Source organism: Hipposideros armiger, unplaced genomic scaffold, assembly GCF_001890085.2.
Source record: "Hipposideros armiger isolate ML-2016 unplaced genomic scaffold, ASM189008v1 scaffold_18, whole genome shotgun sequence".
Lineage (NCBI taxonomy): Eukaryota > Metazoa > Chordata > Mammalia > Chiroptera > Hipposideridae > Hipposideros > Hipposideros armiger.
This window is the reverse complement of record NW_017731368.1, coordinates 3,682,669-3,695,513: the sequence shown is the minus strand read 5'-3', so window position 1 is coordinate 3,695,513 and position 12,845 is coordinate 3,682,669. Positions and strand designations below refer to the sequence as shown.

Here is a 12,845-nt window from a genome sequence, read left to right as displayed (position 1 = left end):
ACATTTGTCTGTGATTCTACCTGGTCTCTAAAACTAGTTCTAATAACCACATGATAATCTATTGTGGAAATGAACTACAATTTATTCAGAATATCCTTCATATGTCAAAGATTTGGACTGTCCCCATTTCTTCGTCTCTTTCTGTTATGAAAATGATGCCACAGCAAACAAATCTGTGCACACTAGGTTATGGTTTGGTCAACTTTTTCCCCTTAGGGTAAATTTCCGAGAACAACTGAATCAAAGACCTGTGTATCTTGGTGGTTCTTATTATCCTTGTGTATAAAATTTCTAAAACATATTGAACCAAGTTACGTAGCATCAGCAGTGATGCAGGGCTCCAGGTTCTCTGTAGCAACCTTAACAGCATTGAGTGTCATCAATAAAAAAAATGTTTTTTGATCATTAAAATGGCATTCTAAACTTAAATATATTTTCTAAAGAAGGAGCTCCCATTCTAGATGCTTATTCTCAATTCAGCTTTGCAAAATTCATTCAACTTGAAAGCTGGTGAGTATAAATCTATGCTTGTTAACATGGAGAGGTGTTCATGAAATATCACACAGTAAAAAGGGAGGTTGTGCATATATTTAGTCGGACCAGAATGTGGGGGAGGAGGCTCCTCGTCTTCTGACTCCAAGAAATGTGAGGAAAGAGGTGATGGTCATGAAGAAAGCAATCAACCCTGTGGTCCCTAGCTCCTTATCCAGGCATTAACCAGAGTTGGGGGATGTAGAGGGCTGTTTGATAAATTGGGGGAACCCCAAGAGGATATCTCTCTGCAAGGCACCTCTTTACCCATGTGGGGTGGCCAGTGCCATTAAGGAGGTGGTCGGGCAGAAAAAAGATCTAGTTTGCACTTTTGAGAGGCCCTGGCTTGTGCCAGGCACAGGCACGGAGCAGCATGTCTACCGGTGCCTGCTGGTTCGGGAGAAGGTGCACAGCCTGAGCCAGGGCCCTGATGAAGACGTGGCGGTGACAGAGAGGGTTCTTCATTCCGGCCTGAGCTGGGGGAACATTGTCACCTGGGAGTGGTCACTATGCCCAGGGAGACTGAGGATGAGTGGATCAGGAGGCCATTCGCTACAAACCACTGCAGCAGATGCCAACAGAAGGCTCGGGGTTGGGACCAGGTCGCCCCACCTCAGCAGACCCCAGCCACATAAATCGAGGACCAACAGGAAGCCTGGGCACCCCCTCCCTGCTTACGCTTTGGTAACCACTAAACTGTGTGTCTGTGTCTATGAGTTTTTGTTTTTTTGTCCTGTTCCCTTGTTGCTTTCAGTTTTATATCCCACATACGAGTGAAGTCATATGGTTCTCGACTTTTTCTGTCTGACTTATTTCGCTTAGCATGATAATCTCAAGATCCAGCCATGTTGTAGCAAATGGCAGTAGTTCATCTTTCTTATTGCCAAGTAATCTTTATTGTTGGTGTTGTTTGTTTTATTTTTCTAAAATGTAAAAAGCCATTTTAAAAAGCCGAATTCAAACCTCTTGACAATTTAACTTCAACATTTCTTTTCATTAGGGCCGTATAGATAGATGAAAACCATGTCAGTTTTCATATCTCTGACCCCAGAAGCTGCTTGCGAGTGCCCGTGCTTTGCACTTCACAGTCCCCCAAAGATTCTCCAATGTTATCATACAACCAAGTTGGTTTTGTGGAAGTAACACATGAGTTAAAGGCACGATCCTCAAGTGGAACAAAACTTTAGGAAATTTTTTTAAAAATCGACTTGTTTTTAGATCAGTATGGGAGAGAAGGAAAGAATATACAAATAATTAACGGTGAGTAGAAGCTACTTATACTTTTGCTCTCCAGAGCAAGCAACTGTTCCTTTCTTGCTTAGACATTAAAGTTTAGAGGGACACTCTCTGTGGTTGTAAATGCATAACAGATAAAATGATGGGGTTTTGAGGTTTTTTCTCAGTTGCTGTAGATTATACCATTAGGACCAAGAATGCTGATAAGATCATACAACTAAGATGTTCCTCAGTTCTTTGTCCCACCGCAAAAACCTGAGTGTGTCACTGACCAGTGGGTGATGTACTGGGACAGGTCCATGAAATAGATCCACAAGTTCTGTTCAAAAGACCCTACGTTTTCCTAATTTCATATGAAATGGCTTCTCGTTGTCTTTCTTGCACTTCTACTTCTGACCAATTTTACAGCGTTTTAAAGTTTCAAATGTGATCTCATATACACTGTCTCATTTGGTCCTCACTACAACCTCGAGTGATACCATGTTCCTTATTTTGGAGATGAGTAAATGAGGCTCAGAGTTAAGGGCTTGTCCAAGTCCTACAGCTGGTGAGAGGAATGGTGAGGCACGGCTGCTGGGTCTTCCATCTCTCTTCTCACTTTTGACTACACAGCCCCTTGACAGGGGCTGACTTTGGGGGACTCAGTATTCTATTAGGGAGCAAAGACAATTCCGTGTCATTAGCTCCAATTATTGCCTTTCTAAGACTCACCTTGAGAAATACCCATTGACTTAAATATTCATGTCCTTACACTTATCCCTCCCTCATAGAAAGGAGAGAGTCAGCAGGACTCATCCGAGGAAGGCACACAGGGATTAACTGCCCTCCCTGGGACTCCTTCCGTGTCTGTTTTTCCTTCTTCTCCAATGAAGTCCGTAATCTTAACAAAAGCAGGCACTGGCCCTAGGGATCCTGGTCTTAAAAAAAATCAACTCTAGTAAGAAAGAAATCCCACTGGCTTACCCCTCCTGCTCAACCCCCTTATAAAGGAGGAACTCTACGGGGTCTGCTGTTGGCACATGACGGGCTTGACTCAGCGTTATCAAGAGCAGGAAAAGGGAAGGAATCTAGGTTAACACTGCTTCTAATTGTAATCTAATTATAATACATAATGATAATAGCTATGTCATCAACAGTTAAACTTAAAAATTACTGCATTTCAATGTAGCGATGAGAGAATTGGACATACACATAGGTGCTAAAGATCTAGCCTGAACTTTTGTAGTATTTACTTGTGAGAGGGTTTGGGGTAAGTTGCCAAATTTCTTCAAGATTCAATTTCCTCACTTGCTAAGATGAACAGCACATTGTTATGGGGCCATGGAAAAGGGTAGTTGTTTGTAATAATAATAATCACTATTATGAGTATAAGCATTTGGTTTTTAAATAGGTAAGATGATTTTGAAAGTCATATATAAGCAATAAAACATAAAATGCTACATGCCTTAAAAGTTACAGTAATAATAATTATTATAATAATATTAGTATATTATTGCAGTGATATGCAGTGATCCCTCCCGATTAGTCTAGCACACCCCTGGCACTATACATAGTTTTTGCAACGTTAGTGACTATACTCTCTATGCTGTACTTTACATCCCTGTGACTATTTTATAACTACCAATTCGTATTTCTTAATCCCTTCACCCTTTTCACCCAGCCCCCCAACACCACTCCTATCTGGCAACCATCAGTTTGTTCTCTGTATCTATGAGTCTGTTTCTGTTTTATTTGTTCATTTATTTTGCCCTTTGGACTCTCCATATAAGTGAGATCATATGGTTTTTGTCTTTCACAGTCCGACTTATTTCACTTAGCATAATATCCTCTAGGTCCATCCATATTGTTGCAAATGGTAAGATTTCATTCTTTTTAATGGCCACGTAATATTCCATTGTATGTATGTACCACTTCTTCTCTATCCAATTTTCTATTGGTGGGTACTTAGGTTGCTTCCATATCTTGGCTATTGTAAACAGTGCTTCAATGAACATAGGGGTGCATATATCTTTTCAAATTAGTGTTTTGGATTTCTTTGGATAAATACCCAGAAGTGGAATTGCTAGGTCATGAGGTAGTTCTGTTTTTAATTTTTTGAGGAACCTCCATACTGTTTTCCATAATGGCTGCACCAATTTGCAATCCCACCAACAGTGCACAGGTGTTCCCTTTTCTCCACAACCTCGTCAACACTTGTTTGTTGGTTTATTGATGATAGCCATCCTGACAGTTGTGAGGTAATATCTCATTTTAGTTTTAATTTTCATTTTTCTGATGATTAGCGATGTTGGGCATCTTTTCATATGTCTATTGGCCATGTGCATGTCCTCTTTGGAGAAATGTCTATTCGGGTCCTCTGCCCATTTGTTAATTGGATCGTTTGTTTTTTTGGTGTTGAGTTGTATGAGTTCTTTATAAATTTGGGATATTAACCCCTTACACGATGTATCATTGGTGAACATCTCTCATTCAGTAGTAGGCTGTCTTCATTTTGTTGATGGTTTCCTTCACTGTGCAAAAACTTTTTAGTTTGATCTATTCCATTTATTTATTTTTTCTTTTGCTTCCCTTGCCAGAGGAGATAGATCAGAAAAAATACCACTAAGAGCAATGTCACAGAGTTTACTGCCTATATTTTCTTCTAGGAGTTTTATGGTTTCAGGTCTTACATTTAGGACTTTAATCCATTTTGAGTTTATTCTTGTATATGGTGAGAAAGTGGTCCAGTTTCATTTTTTTTACATGTATCTGTCCAGTTTTCCCAACACCATTTGTTCAATAGACTGTCTTTACCCCACTGTATGTTCTTGCCTCCTTTGTCATAGATTAAATGACCATATTGACCATACTGACTTTCAAAACTTCCTATCTTTCATTTCTGATTCCTCCCCCATAGTAACTCTGATATACCTTTTGAAATATAAGCTGAAGAACCTTTAAACGTATAGGCTGTTTATCACCCGTGGTTTTGTTGAGTAAATGAATAAATCAACTGGGATTCACAAGGAGTGATCGTGCCTAATTGTGTGGCTGTTTTTTCTTCTTCTAGCACAGAGACAAGAAAAATGGCAACCCCAATAGACGGGCCCCAGACTGAGGAAGAAGTCTTCTGGACCACCCCCTACGATTATGAGCTCACAATGCCGTGTGAAAAAGTCAATGTGCAGGAGCTGGGGACCCAGTTGCTGCCGCCACTGTATGCCCTGGTGTTTGGAGTTGGTCTCCTGGGCAATGTGCTGGTGGTGGTGATCCTCAAAAAATACAGGCGCCTGCGCATTATGACCAACATCTACCTGCTCAATTTGGCGATTTCTGACTTGCTGTTTCTAGTCACCCTCCCCTTCTGGATTCACTATATCAGGTGGAATGAGTGGGTGTTTGGCCATCGCATGTGTAAGTTGCTCTCGGGGCTGTATTACATAGGCTTGTACAGTGAGATCTTTTTCATCATCCTGCTGACCATCGACAGGTACCTGGCCATTGTCCACGCTGTGTTCGCGCTGCGGGCCCGGACTGTCACCATTGGGATCATAAGCAGTGTCTTCACCTGGGCCCTGGCAGGGCTGGCTGCCCTCCCCGAATTTATCTTCCATAGGTTCCAAGAGGATTCTGAACAGGTTCTCTGCAGTCCACTTTATCCAGAGGATGAAGAAGACACCTGGAAGCGTTTCTATGCTGTGAGAATGAATGTCTTGGGTCTCGTTCTGCCTCTGCTCATTATGGCTGTCTGCTATGCCGGAATCATTAAAACGCTGGTCAGATGCCCCAGTAGAAAAAAGTATAAGGCCATTCGGCTCATTTTTGTCATCATGGTGGTCTTTTTCATTTTCTGGGGACCTTACAACCTGGTTCTCCTTCTCTCCGCTTATCAAACGATCTTCTTTGAGGCTGACTGTGAGCGGAGCAAACAGCTGGACGTGGCCATGCTGGTGACGGAGGTGATCGCCTACACGCACTGCTGTGTCAATCCTGTGATCTACGCCTTTGTTGGAGAGAGGTTCCGGGAGCACCTCCACCACTTTTTCCACTGGCACATGATCCTGCCCCTGGGCAAATATATTCCATTCCTTCCCAGTGAGAAACTGGAAAGAGCCAACTCTGTGTCCCGATCCACAGGGGAGCAGGAGCTCTCAGCTGTATTTTAGGTCAGGTGCAGAAAATTCCTTAGAGAAATGCACTGAGCAGATGAAGCAAATACATTAAGCCAATTACCTTGACCTCTACCCAAGTTCTTTGAACTTCCAGTGCCACACTGAAGCTCTTGAAGACATTACAATATATACATGATGGTGGCGGTATATCTATGCACCCCAAAGTCATTACCAGAGGTCAACAGCTGGGTACTTTACTTATCGTCAATCCCGAAAAGCAGAGCTTTGCTTGATTCTCTGAAGAGTTACTTACACTTTAATGCATCTGACTGTTAGTTCCTATGTGCAACCACAAACAGGTAAAACTTTTTATATTTTAAATCTTAACTTCAGCCAGCTATGGACATAGATGAAACATTTCACAAAATATAATAAATCAATTACATTATTTCTTCATGTGCCTAACTCTTTGCTTATTTGATGAAAAAGCTCTTTTTAAAAAAATTTATGGCTATATACTGTCAAGCAACATAATGGCATGTCATATCTGTTCTGAATATTCTTAACAGTTAATTGATTTCCTAGTCACACGGAACACCACATTTCCCATGAGTGACTCAATAGAAGAAGAGCAATTTGGTCTTTTCAGTATAAGAATAAAATCCCTGCTGATAGAAACTTCTTAGCCTTAAAATGTGGAGACATTTGTCCTTTTCAATGCCACGCTCACTGTGCATCCAACAACTGTGTGTGAGGTGATACAGGCAGAATGCACAAACATTGCTTTTGGTTAAGTGAAGGATGCAAAAATGTGTAAGATAAACACAATCCTTGCCTCCACGAAAGCTTCCATCCATTGTAGTTGGGGTTGTAAGACAGAAACAAATAATGCCAGTGCAAAGAGGGACACACTCAATGCTATGCCTGGGCCAGGAAGGAAGAGACTATATCCAGCTGGTACCCAAGGAAGACTTCATGGAGGAAGTAGCTTTTGAGCAGGATGGGAAAGGGAGAGGATTTGGGGAGGCACCTTAAGCCAATAAAATGCCCAACACAAATGTGACAGGAAAGGGCATGAACGTGTGTGGATGGTGGGGTGGGGTGGGTGGGCTGGGGGTGGGCCATGAATTTCAGGCAAAGTATCTCAGGCTTTGTAGGGAAGGTCTTTTTAGTGAAGGGTTTCAAGCAGGGGAGGAAAACAATCAAGATGGTGCCTTAGGAAGATAAAGCTGGTAACACATAGAGGATGGAGTGGGGACCCCAGAACCACGCAGGGAGGGAAGTTAGGAGACAAGTGCAAGTGTGAAGACAAGGAATAATCAACAGCTGGTAAGAGACGTGTGCCAGGGGCACCCAGAGAAGAATTTGGCCAAGACAGCGTGAAGAGTCAAAGCACCAGGAGCTAAATATGGTTGATTGAAAAAAAAATCAAAGGACAAAACAAGGTGTATCACATGTAAAGAAAAAAAAAAGACATCCACACACGCATTTTTTATTGTGCTTAGATGCACTGACCATCTCTGAAAGGGTACAAAAGAAAGCAGCAACAATTGTTGTCTATATGGATGGATATGGATGGAGAAAAGGAGGGGGAGGGTGACCTTTCTCTGAATATGCTTTTGTGCCTTTTGGATTGGGAGCATGTCACCTATTCAAAAAATAAACAAAACTTTAGAATTATACAAAAAATAAAAATAAAAGAGTAGTTAGCTATTCAGATACGGTACCCATCCTACGAGCTATAAGGACATTATAAGCACTCTGCCGTGAATAAACTCTACAACCTGGTTAAATCATCTCTAAGCCCCCTTGTAGCCCAAACAGACTCTGATTCTTGCTAAATTTTTAGGAGCTGGAAGCTCAAAGTCTACAAAATAGATTTTAAAAGAGGAGGGGCAGCGTGGTGGATGATTACACATCACCTCCCATTGGCTGTGAGGCCAAGTGCATTTTCCTTTGTTCATTCAGGTGTACCCAAGTTTTACATGTTCATTCATTCCTCTGGTCACTTATCATTCATTTATTCATTCAGTAAACCTTTGCTGAGCACCTCTCAGCTAAACCTTGTGCAAACAACATTAGCACACCGTGGGCCTTGCCCTCAGGGAACTCATCAGCAGATTGAATTGGACACTCATCTTGCCCTCCACTGCCAGTTCAAATCATGTCTTAAAAAATTGCCAATGCCTAACTTCAACCCAAATGAGAGAAGTTTCTACTTTAAGGCTAGAACACATTCCAGTTCCCAAACATTTCATCTCCGAATCAAATGCCAGGAGAAGGGATATGCATGCACTTGGCCATCCCGTCCATCCAGCCTCAACTGCTGGTGAGCGGCCCTGACGTTCCTCACCTGCACGCCTGTCCAAATGCTCCTAACCCAACCCTACTTGCACAGCACAGGACGTGAACTTTAGAACATTAAACCACACTTCACGAATCTCAATTTGGAAACTTTGAAGTGCTTTTTCTTTCTTCCTTTTTTTGTGGTTCAGCCAAAATGTAAATAAAGCAATTATTTAAAACCTTAACTGTACATCATTGGTTCTCTCTTGCATGGTGAAGTAGTGTCTGCTCTTAGGTAACCACAGTGCAGGATATAGGGGCTTGTTCTTACCCCTTGATTCCTGAAAGCTTTGAGGAGCTTGGTGACCCACACAACACTGCCCATCACCAAGTCATGAATTCAGGGAACTCTATTTTCCTCCCCAGCTCAGCTCTGTGTATGACAATAGAAATGCTCTATACCCACATTGTCCAGGATGGTCACCACCAGTGTATGCAGCTATGAGCACTTGAAATGTGGCTTGTGTGGCTGAGAAACTGAATTTTAAATTTCTATGCAATTTTAATTTAAATAGCCATGTGTGACTAGTGGCTACTACATATGGTTAGTGGTGCAGCACCAGCCCCTTTGAACTCACTTCCTTATCTCTGTTCTACCTACACAATAAGCTTCCTGCAATCAGCATGCACGTGACGTGAACACTGTGTGACAGGCTAGCGAAATTGCCAGTGATGCAAAGAGGAACAAGACTCATTTCTAGGAAACTCGCTCACTGTTCAGGGGAAGAGACCTACCCTGACTCAAATGACTGTAAGGGAACGTGTTGGGTGCCTAAGAGACCCTGCTGCAGGAAGCAGAATGGAGACACTGCAGAAAGGACACAGAGCAAGTGACCCTCTGCTTAGGTTCGTTTCCCCAAGAGCAGTATCCGAGTAAGCATGTGAGAGCAAAGAGTTTATTTGGGAAGGACAGGACTCTCCAGCAGGGAGTGGGGAGGGAAGTACAGCAGGAAAAGGAAGATGCCCGCAAAGGGTATATTACCAAGCTGCCTTCCACTGGGAGCGCCTGGAGCTCAAAACTGCTAGAAAACTGAGAAACAGTGGAAGCCACACCCCTCAGTCCCCATTCCAGGGGTTAGGGAGCTGGGAGTTACCTCCCACTCCTGTCAGTCACTGGCTGATGGCTGCTCCTGGGGCACGTAAGACCCAAGCACCGCAGGCCTGCCTGGCCCGGGCAAAGGCCAGCCTAGTTTGGGGAAAGCTCTCAGGTAACAAAATGCAGATATTGGGTGTTGGAAGCTGGGCACACTCGGTTAAGGCTTGAGGGCTAAAGCATCTCCCACATATTTGAACTGGTTTGTGAACAATGTTTTCATGGAGCAAAAGGTGGAAGTGAGAATGGTGTCCGGGCAGGTGGGTCAATTTGTTGGAAGGCATAGTGGCCCAACAGGGCACATCAGACAGCTTGCTGTGGGTGAATCCATAGTGACCTTGACAATGGCCGGTGATCACCAACACGCCTCCGGGTGGACTTCCCTGCTCCTCCTCCTTTCTGTTGAACATCACACTCGGCTATTTTTAAAAAGACGATGCGTTCCCAGACTGAATTTTGGAGGTTTTCTTCAAATCCCAGAGCTAAAATTCCAAGGCCTTCACATCTTCTGAACAAAGCAGGTTCTTATCCTTCACAGCCTATGGGTTTTCAGTGACTTCACTGGGGTTTTCTTCCATTTCTGCCCCCAGGTAATTCTCAGTATAGTTAGGGCCACCATTCCTCTTTCTCTAGTCACTGATTTAATCCAGGGGTCAGTGAACTGTGACCCACGGGCCAAATCCACCCACCACTTGTGCTGTGAACACAGTCTCACTGGGACACAGCCAAGCGCATTTGCTCATGAATTGTCCGTCGTGGCTTTTGCACCACTACAGAGTTGAGTCATGGTGGCAGAGGCTGTACGGCCCATAAATCCGAAAACATTTACTCTTTTGTCCTTTACAGAAGTTTCCTGACCCTGATGATCCGTGCCCACCAGGATCTGGGGCTGTGACAGGCGTGCCATCGTGAGGGAGGCCAGGCTGGGAGGGGGAAAGCTCTGGACAGGAGGTCCAGAGAGAAGCTGCGGAAACCCCCAGAGGAGTTCTACCTTGACCCTGGATGCAGTTCAAGACAAACTAAATAGGGTTACATTGCGACGTAGACTCGCGCTGCTCAGTAACAGCATGTCCCAGATAGCAAATTGGAGGTCTTCATTGAAGCAGCAGGATCCCATAGGTCTTATTCCAGAGTAGACTGTATGCGGAATTTGCAAAGCAACTGTAAAAACAGGTGTGAAGACTCTTGAGACCCCTCACCTATGTTTGGGGACAAAGAGATTGGATGGATGGCACTTAGGGAGGTATGCCTTTGACGAGGGCTGCTGGTGCCACCTACTCTGGTTGGGAAGGAAGGAAGGCGTAGAGTGTGCTTGTCTCTCATCTCGAATGCCAATGGGACCAATGGTATAGCTGTCATATAAGCTGGACATACGTCACAATGGTTAAAGAGCATGGTGCATTGGGATCTGACTCACCCAGGAATTCACAAGACAAGAAGGCTGGCCAGCTGTTTTGAGGGTGAAGGAGAGAAAAACTGCCACTACTTTGAGATAGATGTATACGTTCAGAGTTGATTTGGGCAAAGATTGAGAGAGAGCTGACTAGAGGGATTCTGTCTTGCCCAATAAGAGTGCCTGGATGGAGCTTGTCTGTGGGGCGCCATGAGCAAATGTGTGTAGAGTGGGCTGCCCAGACAACAGAAGGGGAAGCTGTCGCCAAGGGAAAATGCATTTTTTAAATTAATAAATCACAGAGGTTATGTTGACTATTCCCAGGGATGTCTCCAATGACTACAAAAGCCCTTCACGGGAGAAAGAATCAACTTTTAAACACCCGTCAGCCCTAAGGGGGTGACACCATCTTATGATAGGGCCAGTTAAACACAACCTTTCCTAATCCCGACTTTCCTTCCCTTCCCATCACCCACCCACTCAGAGGACTAGAAACCATGCTTCACAAGCTGGGGAAAGAGGAGAAATCCCACGGAGGGAGAACGATAAGTGGGATGGGGCCCCCATTTCTCTCTCCTGCAAGTTCATCCCTTAGCCAGCTGCGGGGTGGGGGTGGGGGAAAGATTTAAATGTCAAATCAAGTTGAGTTTTGATATTCATATGGGGATCAACTCTTCTATTTCCAAACTGAAACCGTGTCCTTTCATGACTGCAAATGATCATGGGACTTTTTTTGTACCTAAGCATGATGACAAAAGTCATGAGACTGCCCAGGTTTTCACTGGGGCTACAAGAACTTCAGTCTCTAATTCAATTTAAAGGGATGTGAGGTACAAAAGGAGTCTTTCTGTTTATACCTCATAAGTCCGAAGGGTTCAACATACTGATGGCAAATTCAAAGCCCCCAAATTTCAGCTCTCTGAGGTCTACACAGAGCTTCCATGAATTTTGGGGACAGTCCTACAGTACTTAAAAAGATGTTAGAGTCCCAGATCCCGGCTGAGAAATAAGGCAGAGGGGAGAAAACAATGATATTAAATATACATATAGATATGAATGTATCTATATGGATATGGGCTTGACTATAGAAATACCTGAGTATGCCTTTAAAATCCTATAGACCTAGATTTTGCCTATTTTTAAAGTTAACATTTCCTGGCTAAGTGAGAGCTAGTCCACTGGCCACTCCATGAGGCCATCAGAAGGGCGGTGTCTTGCAATCTACACTTTCTGAACTAAGGAAAGCCTCTCAATTTTCAGATAAGACAAGATTCGTCCCAGCTCAGTGGGTGGTCCTGGCAAATTGGCCCCAACCCTCAGATGGTCCCTTACTTGCTAATACCAGCTTTGGTTACAGTTGCAATGGGAAAGGTGAACAGTAGGGGGCCTTCACCGATGCCAGAGCCACAGCTAGCCCTGTGCAGCCATTAAGTCAGGTCAAGAATACACCCATATGCTAAGCAGGAAGTCAAGTTTTGATGATATTGCTGCCAGAAACTCAGGAATGCCTATGTCTGCTTTTGTCCAACTGAGTTGGAAAACTCTAGGGGATGCCATTTATATTCCTAGGAATCGTGCAATGCAGTGGCCACCATGCAGAAGGGAGCAACAGAAGACAGGAAACGCAGTTCCACTTTATTATTACCTGGGCTAATGTTCCTAGTTCCCTGGTGTAGGGCTTTTGGCAAAAGCTGATTCAAGGCCTATGAAATTCCATTATCTCTTCATAAACCAAAAGTCAAATCGTATTGTAGAGGGTCCTGCCCAATCCTAAAGCAATGGGTATGCTGAAACCCCATGTGACTAGAAGAAAACAGAGGAAAGTGGGGAACAGCAGGACATGCTCCTTTGAGGCACAGCCTGATTCAACACTGCTGCTTGGGGATGGAAATGGACTAGACCTGCTAGTGCATGTGTGGGGACCTTTTAACACGCAAGGGCTCCAGCAGCTAGGAAATGTGACTCAATTCATATTGTGAAATCTGGAAATCAGAACAGCAACTCCTCTGACCCAGGACAAGTGGGGCTGCACAGAGAGGCAGATGTTTTCCTCATCCTATGTTGTTCAATCAAGATGCTGTTCAACTGCCAAACCCCGGGTGGTCACATTTACTGAATATCTCCAGTCATTCTAGTCTTTATCAGGGGAGGTGAA

At 43.8% G+C, this 12,845-nt stretch overlaps 1 protein-coding gene across 2 annotated transcripts in view; it reads left to right on the top strand.

The window, feature by feature from the left end:
• Nucleotides 1-10,210, top strand: part of CCR3 (C-C motif chemokine receptor 3) — a 16,449-nt gene extending 6,239 nt beyond the window's left edge. Inside the window, exons 2-3 of one of the 2 annotated variants that reach the window (XR_002122605.1) lie at nucleotides 4,817-6,217; nucleotides 10,144-10,210. Coding sequence is in view for 1 of the 2 variants with exons in the window: in XM_019631092.1 (XP_019486637.1) it covers nucleotides 4,817-5,912 (1,096 nt within the window). In the remaining variant the exon portion in view is untranslated. Of the gene's footprint in view, nucleotides 1-4,816; nucleotides 6,315-10,143 lie in introns of those variants that run through there. The other variant, XM_019631092.1, reaches the window with a different exon arrangement.
• The last annotated feature ends 2,635 nt before the right edge of the window (nucleotides 10,211-12,845 follow it).